Source organism: Phragmites australis, chromosome 12, assembly GCF_958298935.1.
Source record: "Phragmites australis chromosome 12, lpPhrAust1.1, whole genome shotgun sequence".
Lineage (NCBI taxonomy): Eukaryota > Viridiplantae > Streptophyta > Magnoliopsida > Poales > Poaceae > Phragmites > Phragmites australis.
The window spans coordinates 29,767,793-29,787,437 of NC_084932.1; the positions used below are offsets into that span (position 1 = coordinate 29,767,793).

The 19,645-nt window shown below is 48.9% G+C and overlaps 2 protein-coding genes across 2 annotated transcripts; one reads left to right on the plus strand and one right to left on the minus strand.

The window, feature by feature from the left end:
• Positions 1-7,455: 7,455 nt before the first annotated feature.
• Positions 7,456-9,689, minus strand: LOC133887379 (disease resistance RPP13-like protein 4). Its single transcript, XM_062327314.1, has one exon. The coding sequence runs from the start codon at positions 9,607-9,609 to the stop codon at positions 7,645-7,647; it is 1,965 nt and encodes a 654-aa protein (XP_062183298.1). The 5' UTR covers positions 9,610-9,689; the 3' UTR covers positions 7,456-7,644.
• A 6,344-nt stretch (positions 9,690-16,033) lies between these two features.
• LOC133886501 (putative disease resistance protein RGA3) lies at positions 16,034-17,709 on the plus strand. The gene is made up of 2 exons (XM_062326186.1): positions 16,034-17,417; positions 17,666-17,709. Exons 1-2 carry the CDS (start codon positions 16,034-16,036, stop codon positions 17,707-17,709), a joined length of 1,428 nt encoding a protein of 475 aa, XP_062182170.1.
• The last annotated feature ends 1,936 nt before the right edge of the window (positions 17,710-19,645 follow it).

Below are 19,645 nucleotides of genomic sequence, written 5' to 3' on the forward strand. Positions count from 1 at the left end.
ATAAAATTCACCCCTAAATCTCCTCTATCTCCAATAGACTCCCTATACTTAATCCCTATATTCTAACAGACTCCTCAATCCCTTCCCTCTCCTATGTCACCGACGTGTGGACCCCACCCTTCATCTCCCTCCTTCCTCCCTCCGACGTGTGGGTGCAACATAAGAGGTCGTCGTCGTCGGGGTCGGGCAGTAGGAGGCCGGTCAGGACTGCAGGCTTGTGGTAGAGGTGGGCGAGTAGGGAGAACACGCCATGTCGGAGACGCCAGACGCGCTCCATGTTAGAGATGCCAGACCCCATGACGCATCTGCAGTGGCTTAACTCGGAAGGGAAGGGAAGAGTAGAGAAGAGATGAGCAGCTTCGGGGCCCTGCTGATATCTTATGCAAAACTCCTCTGACGGTGAACCACCAAGCTTGAATATCTTGTGCAACTGTTCACCCGATTCGTCTCTAACATGCCCATGCCCAGACGCATGGGCATAAAGTCATCGACAGTGGCGTGTAGAGGTGGGCGAGTAGGGAGAACACACCATGTTGGAGACGCTAGACACGCTCCAGGAGGCCTCATGGTGGCGGTAGGCGAGGCAAGATGGAGACGGGAACCACCTCGGTATGGGCATGAAGTCATCGACGGTGACACGGGGATGGGCGACGTTCGCCCAATGTGGCCTGCTGTACGTGAGCATGGTGCCTGTGGAGGTGGGTCCGGATGGGATTGGGAGTTTAGTTGGTTCCCTATTTTTAGAGAGGATGAAGAGGGATATTGGGAGCCTCTAAATATTAGGAACCATATAGGGCATCTGTTAGAGAGAGTTTTTAAAGGTAAAATCTCTAAATTTAACTATAGAGAGTTGTATTGGGTATCTCTTGGAAATGCTCTAAGAAAGATCCAATTCCAATGGTGTCGGTGAATCAGGAACCAGGGGTCCCTGAATCCCGAGGCCAGGCCAGCAATCCGCCATGTGGCGCCATCCAGCGGGGTCACCTCCGCGAGGTAAAAAAGACTAAGTCCCGGGAGAGGGCGCTTGGGGCCACAGTCAGTGGTCCCCGTGTGCCCGGGTTCCCCGATGATCTGCGAAGACTAAGTGATCGGGAAGAGAGTGCTCGGGGAGGTAAAAAGTGACCCCCGAGCACCCAAGTCCCTCGACGACTAGGAGAACCGAGTACTGGGAGAGGTGTGCCCGGGGCTACGAGCAGTGGCCCCCTGGGCACACCGAGTGCCCCGAGGACCCAACGAAGGAAGTTCCGGGAGAAAGTGCTCGGGGCTGCGAGCAGCGGCCCCCGAGCACTCGGTTCCCCGAGGATCTGTATAGTCAAGACCGGGAGAGAGTGCTCGGGCCGTGAACAGTGGCCCCCAAGCATTCGTTTCCCCGAGGACTGAGAAAGGGCGTTCTCGGGAGAGAGAGTGCTCGGGGAGGTGAACAGTGACCCCCGAGCACTCGGTTCCCCGACGACCCAGGAAGCCCCCTGACAGTGGCCCCCATAGGGGTCTAGCGATGAGGTGTCAGCTAGTGAAAGTCCCGAGACCGCATTTAAGAGCGCGCGTGGCCTGTCACCTCCAATTGCTCCCGCCACGCTCGGTGTCAGTTCCTGCCATATTCTGGCAGAAGGGCGTGGGGACATTTAATGTACGGGTCCCATCCCGCGCTATCCGGCGCGCCTCGGGATAGCATGGCAGGGCCCGAGGCGTTCCGTCTGCCGCGCTGCTGTGGCAGGCAAACAAGACGGGGCGGGCACGCCGGGCCACTCTGCGGCTGCCCGGTGGGCCCTCTCCACGGCGCCCGTTGCCAGCGCCATCATGACGACTGAAGACCGGGCACGGGGTGTGTTTTTAACCCCCGTCACTTCGCGTAGAGGCCATGATGATGCCCTTTCCATTTATGGTGCCTTGGAACTCGTGCCCTCCCTTTCGAGGTACGCTACTGCCGACGGGTATTTAAAGTGGCCGGCAGCACGGACAAAGAAAGGGGAAAAGGTTGAAGAAGTTAAGGAAGTAGAGAAGGTCGAGAAGTCCAAGCGCACCCAGAGCCAGCAGGCACACACAGATCGAAGAACACCTTCGTACGAGCATAGAAACCGAAGAACAAGGAGCCCCAGGCTCTAGGATAGACAGACATTCTTGTAACTAGCACATTCCTGAGAGACATTCTCAGGACATTTATAGCATCCACACAGGAGTAGGGTGTTATGCGCAGTGCGGCCCGAACCTGTCTAAAAATCCCCTAGTGCATTTACTCTTTTCTGCATTAGATCATTCCACCCCACCAGCCATCACATTCATATCCATTTATTTCTCCGGCAAACATATTCAGAATCATCCCCCCGGTCGAATCTCTAAAAAGGGGTCCCTCAGGATCCCTGCGACAGGAGTTAACCCTCCGACAAATGGGGAGCCTTTTCCCTCATATAAGGCTATACCCAACTTATTTGGCACATTTTAGTATATCCTCAATAAATGTTCGGAAAAAGAGAAACCCTTGGAGCAAATTAAAAGGTAAAACTAGAAACTCCCCAACATGGCACAAAGGATCTCTATTCCCCTCATGTTGCGGGTGCGCAACATCACGATCACCGGCCAAGAACATCATGATCGCCGGGACCATGAGCCAGGTGCCGGGGCGCGACTTCCAGTAGACGTATCCCGCGAGGACGGCTTGCGAGATGAGGCTCAGGAAGTGAGTGCAGCCACAGTTCGTTGTCCTCGATGGCGAAGGCGGTGATGGTGTCCTGGCCGCCGAGGTGGAGGATGAGGAACGGGGCCCAAAAGACGAGGATGTGCATCTCACCGTCCCGTGACCCGTCGCAGAGCTTCTGGTTCTGGGACAGGTTGCCTAGCGCGTAGATGGCGATGTAGTAGGCGAGCCAGAGCGGCATGCGCAGCCACCACTCCGCGACGCGCTTGCGCAGGCCACCGGCAAAGAGGAGGAAGACCTGCAGGGTGAGGCTGGAGAGGACCAGCACGCGGATCTCCCACTCCTCCTACACCTCCCAGAGATGCTTCAGCTTCATGGCCGATCCACTCTTGACTGAAAGTGTTGCAGTTGGAACCAGCTAGTTCATTTGCTCGTCCACGCGACCAAGGCGCGCTGGCGGTATGAACGGCAGAGAGAAGAAGACAAAACTCGTCGGTCATTTCCACTTCAGGCGGATGACTGTAGGTGCTCACGGGTAGACGGCATTGACATTGTGAAAGGACAATGATGTCGCCTAGAGGAGGGTGAATAGGCATTTTTACAAAAATTCGTCCCCTTTCACCGTTTGCCTAAACTTGCAACGGAATATAAACTAACGGGTTTTTCACAAGTGAAAAACCTAAATATGCTAGGCTCAACTAGTGCATAATCACCCTAAATAAGTGTGGAAATTACAATCCTAAGGTGACAAAATTACTCTAATCTAGCAAGAGATATGCAATAAAACTTAAATTGAAAAAGGCTGAAAACACTGTTCATATACCTGAAATTACTGTTCACCGGATACTCCAGTGAAGACAGGAGTCTTCGGGTTGTACAGGTCCGGAAACTCCGGTGAACTCCGGATTCTCCGGTTTCTGTACAGAACAGAGCCCGAAACTGAATAAAAAGGATGGATAGAGAGTTCTAGCTCAAACCAAGTGATATCGTGTGTTCATAGAGATGATTCCAAGTAGATTCACGGAGAACCTACACTCAAATACACACAAACAAGTAGATCGAGCAATATGCATAAAGATTTGAGCAAGAACTTAAAAGTAAGGAAACAAGATAGGAGATACAAAGATTTGTTTCCCGAAGTTTGGATTCACCATCGTGAATCCTACGTCTCCGTTGAGGAAGCTCCAACGAGCCGGGTCTCTTTCAACCGTTTTCCTCGGTCCACTCTTGATTTCTTCCCTTACGGAGGCAAAATCGAGCCATTCACAAACTTCCACGGCAACCCACAACCTTGGGTGCTCGTCGGCGATGCCTAGCCGCGTAGGAGGCTTCACCTCCAAGAGTAACAAACACGATGACAAACTTCTTGCCGAGAACTCAAGTGCTCAAGATTGGATTTTAGATCACTTGCACTCAATCTTCCAATCTCTCAACCCAACTCACTTTTCTTCTCAAATCACACACTAGAATGGAGTGGGAGAGGTTCTTTTGGCTCTAAAAAGTGTTTCTTTCGTGCCTTGCAGTAGCCTCGAAGGATGGGGTGAGTGGGATATAAATAGCCCACTACAAAGAACTAGCCGTTACTGTTTTGACACACCTACCCCGGAGTATCCGGTGAACACCGGAGTATCCGGTCTCAATTCCAAAAATAGCGTCAGAACGGTCACATAACATGTCAGAACTAGCCGTTATGCCTTTTCTGGATTTTTATCGGAGTATCCGGCCTACACCGGAGTCTCCGGTCGACACTTAACACAGAAAACAGCCCCGGAGACTTCCCGGAGTCTCCGACCACTCCAGGTACCGGAGTATCCGGACTTCATCAGAGTCTCCGGCCTTTCCAGGTACCGGAGTATCCGGCCTACACCGGAGTCTCCGGCCACAACACAGCTGACCTCCGAAAAACGGCGATAACTTTTGATCCTGGAGTCCGATTTCGACAATTTTGGACTCTATGGAAAGCTTATTCAGAGGGATACATATCCCAACTGAATTCATGACCTAAAACACATAGGATCAAACTAGGAACACTCCAAAACACATTTTGGACACTTCCACACTTTCCGCTCCGGACTCTTAACAACAAACTCTCACTTTGGGTTTGGTTGGGAACTCTTGAGCACTGAGACATGACAATTAGCTCACGTTGCATCCCTCTTAATAGTGCGGCATACCTAGACTCAATTTCAAAGATAAAACACATTTGAACTAATTTGAGCCTTTTGAATACTTTCAAGTACCGCTTCTTACTTTCAAACCTTTGAGGGTTGCCAACTTCCATAAAATCTTCACTCCATCTATTCTTGATTCCTCATGTGATTGATGCGAATCACTCATAGCTTCTTATGGCCTTGCACGGTCCATTGGCGCAAAGCTTCACTCGCTCTTCACCATCGCCTTGGTCCTTCGGCGCCAAGCCATTTGCTTGCCCTTCACCACCAGATGGTCCATCGCAGTCGAGTCTTACTTGCCCTTCACCGTTTTGCCATAGAAAACCATTTTGTATTCGACATCTTCAAGGAATTCATTTTATCAAATATGGAGTCCACTCTTGTTCTTCACTCTTGGCATATATGATTTCAATTCAACTTATGCCTTCTTATGGATCCTAACCTCAACTCACTCTCAAGCACAAAGCACATGGGTTAGTCCATAAAACCTAAATGACAACATTTATACCTTAAGTTACTTGATCTCCACAAGTAACTTATTAGCCTTCATGCATATTGTCAATCTTCATATAGAACCTAACGCCACTCATTCTTAAACACATAGCACACGGGTTAGTCCATAAAACTCTATTGATAAGCATACCTTTAGCTACTTGATCTCCACAAGTAACTTAGCCTTCAAGCTTATTGCTAATCTTATTGAGCTTCTTCTTCTTCTTATGAGCATCACTAAAATCTTAATGATTTTTGATGCAATTCTTTGAACTCATGGCATTTCTCAAAGAATCAATGCTTCATCATTTATGCATCTCCTATGGAATAACCTAATAGCAATTCTTAATATGATTGTTAGTCCATAGATATTGTCATCATTTACCCGAGCATCACCTAAGCTCATTCATCTTGATGCATTTTCAATCTCCCCATTTACCTAGAGCTCATGCATATCTCTCATCCATGCATCACCTATGGAACAACCTACTAACAAACTTAACACCATTGTTAGTCCATATGTATTATCATTAATTACCAAAATCACATATAGGGACTAGATGCACTTTCACATTGACCGCGAGAATTGCAGTAGGTCCTTGCGAAATCAATTTAGCGGTAACCGTGAGACTTAACTGTCTCGCCTGAACCAGCTCGAAAGTCAGACCGGGGATTGGCAGCAGGTTCACTGGTTCACCGTCCAACCGGCGGTTGACCCATCAAGCAGATGGTTTTTATTGATCAATATGACTTTTTTCCCATTGTTTCTTTTTTTTGAAAAATATTCAACCGATAGTCGATAACGCATAGTCTACTTAGTCTCTTCTCCTTACTATCCTCCAACATGAAAGATAACACTAATAATATAATATTGTAGGAACACCAACAAATCACAAATGACAAATCTGAAATCACATATCATAACAATAGTCGAGTGTTGGATATTGCGGGGGTTGGCTTGGATTTTCAAGAGAGCAAAATGCAGGGACGGGTCCGTCCTAGATGAAAGCGGTGGGGATGCTACGAGTTGAGGGGCCTAGCTGTCCACTTGTCTTTCTAGTTAGTTGGTGGTATTTCTATATATGTATTTTTTCTATAAAATAGACGAGTTATGACAGATCTTAACTATCTTCACCGTATATTTTACACGATCAAACAATCCACAATCAAAGTTGATCTCCCGTCTTCTCTCCTCTCATATAATATGAAAAGTCACAATCAATTAGCCGATTAATAATCAATTTACTCCCCACGTGTCATCCTTGATCGTCTTCTTTGATTGTAGCGTGCTCTCTTTCCTTCTGTCACTCTATTTCTAAAACTAAAATCCAGATAAATGGTTAACACATAATGAAAGGCCAAGGACAATCAACGGTGTGTCCTTTTCTTCCTCTCCTTCAAAACTATAATAAGATTTTCAGCGATTGTGCTCTTTGTTCTTCAATTATTCTATTTCTAAAATCCGACCGTATTCTCCTATCCCTACTACCACCTACATGGATCAACTGGCAACAACATCAACTCTAGTCACACGCTGATCACCTCTGCGGATGGGCGGCTGCATCCGCTCATCGGCTCGCACTCACCTCATCAACACCAGCCACCTCTATTGATCGATGACGATCATCTCCTAAACACCATCCATCTCCATGTCGCACGATCACTTAGACTCAATCATCGTGTATACAAAATTCTCTTTTGTTATGATTTTTTTTACTTCTTCGGATTGCTATATTCTTGATTAATTCTATATGTTTGAAACACGTGTTCAGTTGCTAAGTAGGGGGCAAGTGTTTGTCGCTGGCAACTTACCTTTGTAACCCATGAATAAGAGGACTATCTCAATAGATAATTATACCCCTTTTTTAATAACTCAAATGTGTCAGAAGTAGTTACGTATTTCCTCCGGTCCGAAACATGCATCGTCCTAGAATTAGGGATACATGTGGGTATTCAATGAGTAGTTATGAGTCACTACTTAGTTTATTTTTTTAAGTTAATTAGATGTAGGTGAATCTTTAATTCAATTGAGCCTAAAAAAATACAATACTTGCATCCCACCTAGAATGCATGCAATATAATGAAATCGAACTTATAAAATTTCGATTGTAACTATACATCTAAAGTGTTTAAATTGTCGTACAGAATGTTGATAATAGATTGATTATTTAATATTCTCATTATAATTTATTAAAATATATTAAGAAACAGTAATGATCAAACAGGTATATAGACCGTGTCCATGTCCTAGACCAACGGAAGTAATATTAAGATCTTAGCTAAATATTTTGGCAAATATGAACGACACCTTACACTGCTCTCAGTTTACTGCTTCAGTTTGTTTCCAATTCATGACTGAGGAGGAATATCAATCTCAGAGGCAACTTCATTACATGTGACAATTTCTTCTATCTTAGCGTTAGTCTCAGCGGATTCTCCTGCATCAATACCAGGGATGAAGTTCGGGCATTCATGGATTTCAGTGTTTTCAGGTTTGAGCTTCCTGAACAAACGCTGAAGCCTACCACGGTCACACTGAAGATCTCTGAGAAATCTCAGCCGCAGCACCTCTGCCTCCCAGCCCTCTTCGTCTCCGAGCGTCGTCAGCTTCCCGCCTCTGATGTAGATCTTCTTGACGCCCGTCGGCCGAACCCACTGCGTGAAGTCGGCGAGCGGGAAGCAATGGAGGTCTAGCTTCTTCAGGTTGGGAGGAAGGGCATACTTCATTGTCGCCACCGAACGACGACGGGGTGATGCTTCAGCGTTCCCGTTCTTCGCAGAATTCAGCACACCCCAACTGATTTTCAGAGACTCGAGAGCCTTGAACTCGGCCAATTTCAGGAATTCATCCTCAGTAGGCACGGCCATTTTACCGACGACGATGCCGAGCTTCCTGAGCTTCTCCAGCTTTGTGAGCTCATTCAGATGGCAGAGATCTCTGCTGTTGATGTTGGCAACCACAAACCCCTTGAGAACCTCGAGCCGTGTGAGCTGGCCGAGCCCTTTCGGCATGCCAACGAGCAGGTGGCACTCCGCCAGGTCCAGGTACTCCAGCCGGTCGAGCTTGGTGATGCCCTGCCCCAGTTCTTCAAGGTTGTGGCAAGCCCGGAGGTCCAGCACCACGAGCTCGCGCAGCTTGCCGATGGAGTCGGGCAGGGACTCGATCCTTGAAATCCCTCGGAAGCTGACGTACCTGAGGTTCTTGCAGCTCTCCATGTCGCGGAAGCGCTCCACACCGCTGATCTCAATGTGGCTGTCCATGGGGTTGGCGATCTGCTCGTGAGTGCTGAACTCCCGCCACTGCCCGAGCTGCAGCACGCGCAGGTCCTTCTTCCCGGCGAACCAGCGCTCGTCGAGCTCGACGTACTTTTGGCCAACGTTGTATATGGCTCTGACCGCGGCGCTGAACCCGGGCTGCGTCTTGCCGCCGCGCAGGCAAGCGCGGCGCGCGAACGCGACGTCGTCGGCGTTCAGTTCGAGGAACCCGTTGTGTTTAGCTACGCTGACGAGAAGGTCGCGCATCCACGGCCGCACCGTGCACCTGTGGACCGTGCCGCAGAGCGCGGTGGGAGTTGGGACGACGAATCCCTTGGCGATGAGCTCGTCGAAGCGGTTCTTGCCCTCGTCGGCGGAACGGACGAAGCCCTCGGCGACCCACCAGTGGATAAGCAGGCGCTTCTTGATGACGGCGCCCTCCGGGAAGGCGGCGAGACAGAGCACGCATCCGCGTAGGCGCTCCTCGAGGCCGCCCACGACGAGCCTGAGGTGGTTCATCTGCGGGCCACGGTGGATCTCCCCCATCTTCTTGGCCATCACCATGCCCGCTCCCTGAGCAGACAGCTGTGTCTGTGTGGGAGGTGGAATGAAAGATTCATCACCGCCGCCGCCGTCGGAGTGGAGGTTGTAGGCCTCGCGGATGCTGGCCTTGATGGCAACGATGTCGGTGTTGACGGCGAGGAGCCCCGCGTGGATGCGCTCCGCGTCGGGAGGCTCGTGCTGGAGCGCGTCGTCGAGGTGCTGCTCGACGGGGTCGAAGCTGTAGCGGATGCGCTTCTCGGCGTCGTCGATCCGGCGGAAGACACCCTCCAGCTGCACCATCTCCCGGCGGACCTTCTCCAGCAGCTCCCGGGCTCGGAGTTTGGAATCAGAGGCGGCAGAGGCCGGAGGCGGAGGGCCTTCTGGGTCCGCGGGACCGGGTGGCGCTGCGGCCGAGTCGAGCAAGGTGCTGATGGTGGTGAGGCGGGCAAGGAGCGGGATAAGGATGTCCTCCTCTACAACGCCGGATGTGGCGTATCCCTGAGACAGGACGGACATGGCGTGCGGCCGGGGTTGACGGGGAGAAGAGTGGACAACTCTTTGAGCAAGATCCTCGGTTCCTTCTTTGCCCACGGGACTACGGGGAAAGGCGTGTGTGTGTCGATATTTGGGTATCTTGTCGTCTGTTAATTATTTTATTTATTTTATAATTTTTTTTATTTATCAATTTGTCACGAATCTCAAAATAGATGAACAATCCTGATAGTATGTAGGTTTTAAGGTCTATTTAAATTTTTCCTTCCCGAGACTCTGTGCCACTGTTGAAGTAAGTGAATTGTCTAACTTTTCTATCAGCGGAAGATTAATTCCGTTGATAATATGTCCGTAAATTGATTAGATATCTTCGAGTGTAGGGATTAATTACGAGATGAGAAAAACGATGTACACACGTTTTTCTTCGAGTGTAGGGATTAATCACGAGAGCAGACAAACGATATATACAGGTTTGGGCCTCCGATTGGAGTAATACCCTACGTCCCGTGGGGGTGTTGCTGCCGTATATTGATGATCTCGAGTATAAGCAATGTGGCTAAAACTATTACAGAGAGTAGATCGGATCTAATCTAACATAAGGCTAAAATCGCCGAGTATCTTCTCTGCTAGTGTCTTGATGCTTGCCTCGAGTGCTCTCTCTTTCCTCCCCAACCTTTTCACCTTATATAGGGGTGAGGTACCGACTCCTATCTATCCATAGTCAATAGAGAGTTGTCTTCCTTAACTTCCAAGTAGATAAATCTGTTTCAAATATTGATCATATCAGGTTGGGTAACCAATCTAAACGTTCATGATATGTACTTCCTTGATTCCGGATGTATTAGGTACCGCTGATTCGGTTTCGTGATATCTGGAGCTACCTAATATGAGTTGTACATACCCTGACTGTGTGTGATATACTCCTTATGTGCATATATCATATAGTTAGATATCCGACAATGGCCCCTAACTCTACCCAGGAGGAGAGGTTTCTATAAGCGCCCACTCGAATACCACCAAGTTTAAACTTGGTAGAGTAAAGTGGATCAAGCTCATAGTTGAAAGAATTGAGTATAGACAGATGCTTCCTCGAGTATCGAGTGGAAGCTCAATCAAGTCGAGCGTTCTACGGCTAACAACATTTGAGACTTGAAGAAAAAGATTTAAAGAACTCAATTGATTGACACCCGACTCCAAGTAGAGTTAAAAAAATCTTTCAAAATTTGAAACGACGGGTGTAGACGCATTTAATACGGGCAAAATGGCGTGCAAAGATTCGCACATCATCATCATTCCTCTTTTCTCGCCGGTCGAAGCGTTGTAAAGATGGGAATGGTCGAAGAGACGGTAAATTTTTAATTATTTACCCGTATGACCTAGGCTTATAGCGGCCATTCCTCATCATTGCCATCGGTCTTCCTGTACAAGCCTTTTAGCTTTCTTCATCCTAGCGCTCACCACCGCCAGAAATTTTTTTAGATTCATGGATCCCAGCTCTTCCTCGAAGATCCCGACTTCCTCCTCACCGGAGAAGCAGTCGGACGCAGCAGTCGCCGGCGCCTCACTCGATCAGTACGATGAGGCGAGGTTCATGATTGAGGTCTGGGCACCCTCGGTGATGCAAGAATCTCAGCTGGCGGATCTCGAAGCAGAAGGAGTGCTGCCATTGCATAGCCTGGTTGAATGGAGGATGACATCCGGTGAGAGATTCCCTTCCGCAAGATCGAGCATGAGTTTGTAGTTTTCGAATCCTTCTTCCGTTGCGGTTTTAACATTCCTCCTTCCAAGTTTATCCTCAATGTGCTTGATCGATATCAAATTGAATTTCACCACCTAAGCCCCAACCCCGTCACCATGTTGAGTATTTTTGTTCATCTTTGTGAAGCTTTCCTTAGCATCAAGCCAAGTTTGAATCTTTTTCAATACTTTTATAAACTGAAAAGGATTATTGAGAATAAATGTGTCAGGGGGTGTGGTTTCCAATTGAGGAGTGGAATGAAAAACTCATATATCTTGGTTCCCATAACCTCTTCTTGGTCAAAGGATTAGAAATTTTTTTGGTTTTACGTCTCCAATCCTGACCCGATTGGTTTTCCTTTAGTGTATAGAGGTCTTTTTCCTATCCAAAATCCTTCTTGGACACAAGAGCACTGAGAGTCCAATCACACCATCTATTTCGCCGGATTGACATGCTGAGGCAATTTGGCCTAACCGGGTGGCATATGGCTAGAGACTTTATTAATAAGAGATTAAGTCCCTTGAAGGCGCGAACACGCGTGGCTTGGGAATACAGTGGGGATGAGATGCTTCCAGGGATGTAGCCGGATGTAAGGCTTAGTTAGCACTTTACCCTTTTTGTTTTGCTATGATCTTCGAGCTTTATCGAGTAAACCTTTTTTTCTCTTTTTTAGCCTTGTCTACACAGGATGTCATCACCCGGTTGAACAAGCTTTTCTCTTCCAGCACCGAAGTGTGGCATTCTGACTTACTCCCTTGAGAATCCTTGACCAGATGTAAGAATTTTCTTAATAGAAAAGTAGGACCGGTTATTGTCCATTTGATCTGACTTGTCTGTATGAGTGTAGGCTCCAGTCTTCCGCCAAGAACACATCCTTTTGAGTGAGGTCTTTGATCCCGATGGCACTTCTTCTGCTGATGCTATCGACAAGGGGAAGGGATCAACCAATGAAGAGGTCGAGGGGTCTCTTCGATCGAAGAGATCGTCCCCGTCTTCTCAACTGTTGCTTGATCTGAGCCCTCTCAAGTGCAAGCGAAGGAGTCCACAGGTATTGAAATAGAAATCCTTATTATCTTCTTATTTCCTAAGTGGATACTTGAATGCATTTGGTTGTGATGAGTGACCTTTTGTTAGGGAACGGCGAGCATATCCGCCCAATTGCCTCCTCAAGCAACTGCCACTTTTGATGACCCGACCGAAAAGGTAACTCTTCTCGAGTTATCAATTTTCTTTCAGTCATTATACTGATGACGAATTTGCGTGGGTGGCTTTTTTAGGGGACGTCTAGCGCGTCCTCACAATTGCCAACTCAAAGGACCATCATGCCTGATGACTTGACTAGAGAGGTAATTTCAGTAGAATTATCGCTCTTTAGTTGGTCAAACTTTCACTCGATAATAAATTCTTATCGTCTGGTTCTTTGCAGGTTACTGATGTCTTGGCTTTGCCTGATCCATGTGTAACTCCTCCATTGGCTCCGCTTGCTAGACCAAGAACGAAGAAGATGACCACAAAAAGGCCAAAGTCAAGCATCATCTCTCACTTCCCAATTTCAAAGAGGTTTGTTCTGGATTCTCATCTCGACTAGTCGACTAGTAGTCTTTTTTTTTCTTCCCTTATTCTATGTATTGCAAACTATCGACCGAGGCACGGCTATCAGTGTCTCGACCAGTCATCCGGGGCTGACTCCCCTGGTTGACTCGGCCTCAGATTCAACTCCTCAGATTAAAGATCCTGCATTGAGCACGCCCAAAAAAGACCTGCAGCTCAAGGGAAAAGAAACCTCAATATCGGTAACACCAGGGCCCCCTGCTGGCCCTCGGGGACCAACAGCTTCCTGATCTTCTCCGCCGCCTCTTCGTTCCTCAGGCGAGACTCCGGCAGCACACCATCTGGAGTCCCGTCGTGGCGGCTTCCTCCAGCTCTCGGAATTTCGTCGGGGGGGAGATGGTCCGGATGGCGGAAAGGAAGATGAGCTCTGATCGCCTAGGAGATTCTAAGGGCTCAAGAGCACGAAGGAAGCAAGAGCAGGATCACGAGATGGCGTAAAGAGGAGGGCGGTTCGCTCCCCTCCTCCTTTTATACCTCAGGGAATTCAAACGTCTCCTGCCACGGCGCACTCGGTGGGACGGTTCACTCGATCGACGCAACTGCCAGGCGAGTCTCCCACAGGTCGTGCGGTGTCAGCGGTTGCCAGGCGTACTTTTCTCGATCTGCACGGCTGCCACGTGTGTCGCCTGTCCCGTTGTCATCCCCTTCGGGAGTTGTGTGGACGCGTGTCCATTCATCTCCCCGTTGGGCCGTACCAAAGGCCCGGATCGAAGGGGCCACCTTCCGAAAGCTTGCCACATGGCGTCCATGCCGGCTCCGACCTCGTTCGCGACGAAGGGCCCATCCGCAGTCTCTGAGTCATCGCCTACCAATGGGCCCGGGGGCTACTATCGGTGTATCAGGAACCGGGGGTCCCCGAATCCCGAGGCCGGGCCAGCTATTCGCCACATGGCGTCATCCCGCGAGGTCTCTCTTGTGGGATGATAAAAGGCCAAGTCCCGGGAGAAGGCGCTCGGGGCCACGATCGGTGGCCCCCGAGTACCCCAGTGCCCCGATGATCCACGGAATCCGAGTACCGGGAAGAAAGTACTCGGGGAGGTGCCCGATCACCCCCGAGCACCCTAGTCCCCCGACGATCAGAAGAGCTAAGTTCCGGGAGAGAGTGCTCGGGGCTGCGTGCGGCAGCTCTCGAGAGCTCGGTTCCCCGAAGATCCGTATAAGAGTTCCCGGGAGAGGGTGCTCGGGGCTGCACGTGGCAGCTCCCGAGCACTCGGTTCCCCAAGGGTTCGTGCAAGAGTGCTCGGGAGCGAGTGCTCGGGGAGGTGAACAGTACCTCTGAGCACCCGGCACTCCAAGGATAAGGATGGGCATTCTCGGGAGAGAGTGCTCGGGGATGTGAATAGTACCCCCGAGCACTCGGTACCCCAACGACTCAGAAAGGCCCCCGAGGGGCCTGCCGATGAGGCGTCGACCAGCCAGATGTACGAGGCCGCATTTAATGAGCGTGCGTGGCCTGACACCTCCAACTGCTCCCGCCACGCTCAGCATCAGTTCCTGCCATGCTTTGGCAGAGAGGCGTGGGGTCATTAATTGCACAGGTCCCGTCCCGTGCCATCCGGCTTGTCTCGGGATAACGTCGTAAGGATAAAGGCGTTCCGTCTGCTGCGCTGCTGTGGCAGGGGAACAAGACAGGACGGGCACGCCGGGTTGCTCTGCGGCTGCCCGGTGGGCCCTCTCCACGGCACCCGTTGCCAGGGCATTTATGGTGACAGGCGACCGAGCGTGCGACGCATTTTCCACCCCCGGTCACTTCACCCAGAAGAAATGATGACGCCCTTTCCATTTATGTCGTCTCGGAACTCGAGCCTCCTCCTTTCCGTTCGGGGCATGTCGTGGTCGGCGAGTACTTAAAATAGCCGGCAACGCAAAAAAAAGAAAAGGGAGAAGAACAGACACAAACGAGGTCACAGGCAACAGACACACAGACACACACGAACGAAAGAGCAATCGGATCGAACAAGACGAAGGAGACCAAGAGTGAGAGACGCTGTAAACAAGGTTGAGCACAGTTCCAGCCGAAGAACAAGGAGTCTCAAGCTCTTAGATAGATCAATATTCTTGTAACCAGCAACATCCTTGAGGGACTTCCTCAGGATAGTTATAGCATCCATACAGGAGTAGGGTATTACGCCCCAGTGCATGACCCGAACCTGTCTAAATTCCGGTGCATTTACTTCTTCTTACACTAGTTCTTTCTCAACCCAAACACACCCCACAAACGAATTGCATTACGGATCTCCTTCTACCTCCTGCTTTCGCTCTAACCAGCGCTGCCGAATAGGGCGGAAAAGTCATTGATGGAATCCCTCTAGGATGTATTGCTGCTCCTCTGTGCTGCTGCTGTGGCCGACAGCGAATATAATCTCCGATTTTCTGATGTGTGTGCTGTGGGCCCGGCTTCCTTCCAACAATTCCCCATTCATTTCCACAGGTCCACACGCGCGCAAATCAGGACATCGCTCTCTCATCAAGCAATCAGCGACAGCGCACAAGTCAAGCACGGGGGAGACCTGGTCGGAGACGGGAGAGCGTGGCCCAAACCAACTGGGCTCCCCCTTTTCTGTTAAGGCATCTTTTAACGGTTTCCTTCGCTGAGTATCATTTTTTCTAAGAAATTTCATTCTCTTCAACATTTCTTTTCAAAAAAGATTCTTAAAATCATTATCTTCAGCTCATGATTCTTTCTTCTTTCCTTTTCCAAACCCTTTGGAAAAGAAACTGTTAAAAAAAGAATAGAAAAGAAAATTATGAAAAAAAACGAAATGAAAAAAAAAATAGTTGAAGATGACCTAACCTCTCCGGCAGGACGGGTCTACGTAGAGGTCCAGTTATATAGATATATAGATGTACATTTAATTTTTTGTAAAAAGCAAAATATATATCATATTTGTTTAGTCTTTTCGATCTTTACCCTTTTCTCCGGATATTATCGAACAATTTTTTAGCCAATTCTTGTTAAAATATTGCGCCCGCCACTCCTCTCCGGTCGCTTGCTCGCCGAGCGCCGCCACAACTGATTTCAGCTCACGCTACGCATCCCCCCTCAGCTAGTCAGCTCACGCTCCGCCACTGATGGAAGGTACAGATCTGAAAATAGTGATGGGCATGCTGCTCCAAGAGAGCATGGAGGAGAAGTTCCGGCTGCTGCGCGCCGGCACCCTGCTTTCGGAGCTGCGTTCCGCGGTCTCGCTCGTCCACACCGGCGCCACCGTCCCCAAGGGGGCCAGCCTGAGACTCACGTTCAGCGCCCGGTCCCTGGCCGCTCCCCTGCGTGAGCTGCTGGAAGCAGTGCAGGCGCAGGCGCAGCTGCACACGGAGGTAGAAGCGGAGAAATGGCACCAGGTTCCTGCCGTCCTGTACAGGTACCTCGACTTCCGCTCGCACATCATCCGTGATCTGAGGCGGTTCTTAGACAAGTTCAGCTCTCTGGCATCCTACGCCATTCAGGAGCATGATCGTCGCTTATCGAGGAGTGAGTATGACAGAGCCGCCTACAGCATTAGTGGTGCCCGTGCTCCTCGTAGCAAGGACTCCATCCGGGAGCCCCTGGTGGGGAGATCAGAGCTGCTGGATGAGATGGTTAGCATCTTGCTCGCCGATAGAGCCGGCCACCGTCAGCTGTTGGTGATGCCCATCGTGGGGGGTCCTGGCGTTGGAAAGACCCGACTAGCCACGGCCATTCTGCAAGATGATAGGGTCAGGCACCGGTTCCGTGTGCTGCTCGGGGTGTCAGTTACACGAGATTTCTGCCGTGAGGGCATCCTGCTGATGATGATGCCCCCAGGGAGGCGTGCAGATGTTCAGTATTATTCTCCAGAAGTTATGGAGATCCTAATTCGCCGCAAGCTTAGTGGAAGGGATTATTTGATTCTTCTAGACGATGTGTGGAGTGACAATGAAGGGAAGTGGCAGGAAATAGGCGCCGTGATGAACGCTCTGCCTGCGAGAGGCTGTGTAGTCCTCACCACCCGGACTCCTGACATTGCATCCAAGCTTGCCAACTTTACAGAAAACACTAATACTACCAAGACCTTCTACCTGCAGCCTCTGGGGCAGGAATTCTCCCCCTCGTTCGTGGCTAGATGGATAGCCACACGCCACGGTGATTGGCCTGCTGAGGTTGTTAGAGAAGCTGGCACCAAGATCGCCGATAAATGCGGCGGCCTTCCCTTGCTATTGGACTGTGCACGCAGAGTTTTTTCTCAACCGCCGGACATGCAGTTCTGGCAAGGATTACTGGAGAACGCTGGCATTCTCTGGCGAGAGCTACCGGCGTACATTGATCATCTTCCCTCCGACAAGTTCTGGCAGCTATTTCTGGGGCATTCTCGTGAACTTCCCCATGGAGATGTAGTCTTGGAGAGTGCCGCTGCCAGTTACAAACATCTCCCAGTTGACTTGCAGAGTTGCTTCTTGTATTGCTCAATGTTCCCTTTAGACTATGACTTTGATGTCGGAGAATTGGCTGATCTTGTGGGAACTGGTAGGATGGAAGTATCTTCTCCAGGGTCGATAACCCCCCCCCCCATAAGCTCCACTTACATGTTATCTTTAGAAGTGCTTTTAAGGTAGTCTTTGCAAATTGAACCTTACATAAAAAAACTAGCTTTCTGCAAAACATAAAGACTCTACAGCCTTATCCTTGATCTACCTATATGCATCTAATATCCCCCTTGAGGGTAGGACTTGCTGAGTACCTTATGTACTCACACTTGCTAATTGTGGACCCAGATGATCCAGAGGCCGACTTTGTTGAAAGGGAAAATGAAGACTAGAAAAGCTGGTTTCGTAAGCACTCAAGCTTTTTGCGTTGTTTCCGTCGTACTGTGAGGGTTTATTCAATTATGCCTACGCGCCCTTATTGTAATGAACTCTGTGGTGTACCATAATATCATACTTAATCGATGTATGCCTGTGATGTCTACTTCTGTTGGAAATTTGTGCATACCAGCTACCGATTCAGGGACTGGTATGAGTTGCACAAGGTGACCCGAAGGAGCGGTCTGACAGAGTGGTATCAGAGCCATGCTTGACTGTAGGGCAAAATCTTAGGATTGGACGAGTAAAGGAGTGATAGTTTTATAACATATCGATGTCAGTGTCGACGGTGAGGAGCCCCGCGTGGAGGCGCTCCGCATCGAGCGGCTCGGGCTGGAGTGCGTCGTCGTGGTGCTGCTCGACGGGGTCGAAGCTGTAGCGGATGCGCTTCTCGGCGTCGTCGATGTGGCGGAAGACACCCTCCAGCTGCAACATCTCCCGGTGGACCTTCTCCAGCAGCTCTCGGGCTCGGAGTTTGGCATCCCCTGCATCCGAGGCGACAGAGGTAGAGGCAGGAGGCCTTCTGGGTTCGCGGGACCTTCTAGATGGCGCTGCGGTCGAGTCGAGCAAGGAGCTGATGGTGGTGAGGCGGGAAAGGAGCGGGATAAGGATGTCCTCCTCTACGCCACTGGATGTGGCGTTTCCCTGAGACAAGACGGACATGGCGTGTGGTTGGGGTCGACGAGGAGAGAATGGACAACTCTGTGAGCAAGATTCTCGGTTCCTTCTTTCTCTACGAGGATTTTGTGCGCACGTGGAAGATGGCAGAGGCGGATAACACTAGGTTTTTTTTGTTTTAGTTTGGTACTAAACCGGCGTTGTGGTTTACTCCGGTGCTACAGTACCGAACAGGAAGAGAGAAGGGGAGAGAGAGGGGGAAGGAGGGAGAAGGAGATTGTTTGTGTGGATGATCTACGTAATAAATTTATGGCTTTTTCCGTGTTTTGGATGTGTTTTAGTACATAGCATGTCGTTAGGGGATGGTTTAATTTGGGAAAACTGTCGATTTGCGTGTAATCGGTGTTTTGCATGTAGTCTGATAGTACAGTGCTATTGTTTTGATGGTTTATGCAATAAAGACAATTTTTCCTACATAATCGATGAATATGAGAGTTGTAGAGGACTCAGAGACTTATTTTTTTGTATTTTTTGGAGAATTGTTGGGCCTAGTGGATTGGGTGAAATAGAGGTTGAAAGTTTGCTGTGTAGCAGAGTTGGATTGATTCAGTATTCATTTTCTATTTGTGGGCAAATTGAGTGGCTTTAATGATTTTTGTGAATTTTATCATAATAACAAAAGTCATAGATAATGTTGTAATATAGCTGCTGGTAAAATTTTAGGGAAAAATGCAATCCCCGAAAAGTCACTTGGATCTTGACTCCCTCCCCCCTCCCCCCAGAAGTTATTTTGTTGCAAAAAAAAACCACCAAAAGTTTGGCTTTGTTGCAAAAAAAAAAACCCCAAAAATTCAAAAAAATATAAAAAATCACAAAATTCTAAAAAAAACTAGAGACAATTCTAAGACATTCTGTGAATTTTTTTTTTCAAAAATAATATCCTTTGCATCATATTTCATAGAGAGGAAGTTTGAAAAAACGAAAAACGTATAGCTCATTTATTAACTCATGTTATTTTAACTTTGTCATATCTAACATTATTTTTACTACACAAATCATTGTTTAAGTAAACTAATAGTTGTTGTTTCACTAATTTTGGGGGTGTTATGGATTAGTTATGAATTAATCTATCTGCAACACATTTACTCAATCCTGCATGTTACAATAACTATTTGAAGATTTCATGTATTTTTAGAAGATAGAGAATCATGTAAGAAGACTAAAAAAATTGGTTTCATGATTTTTGGATGAGTAAATAATTAACTATGCATTTAA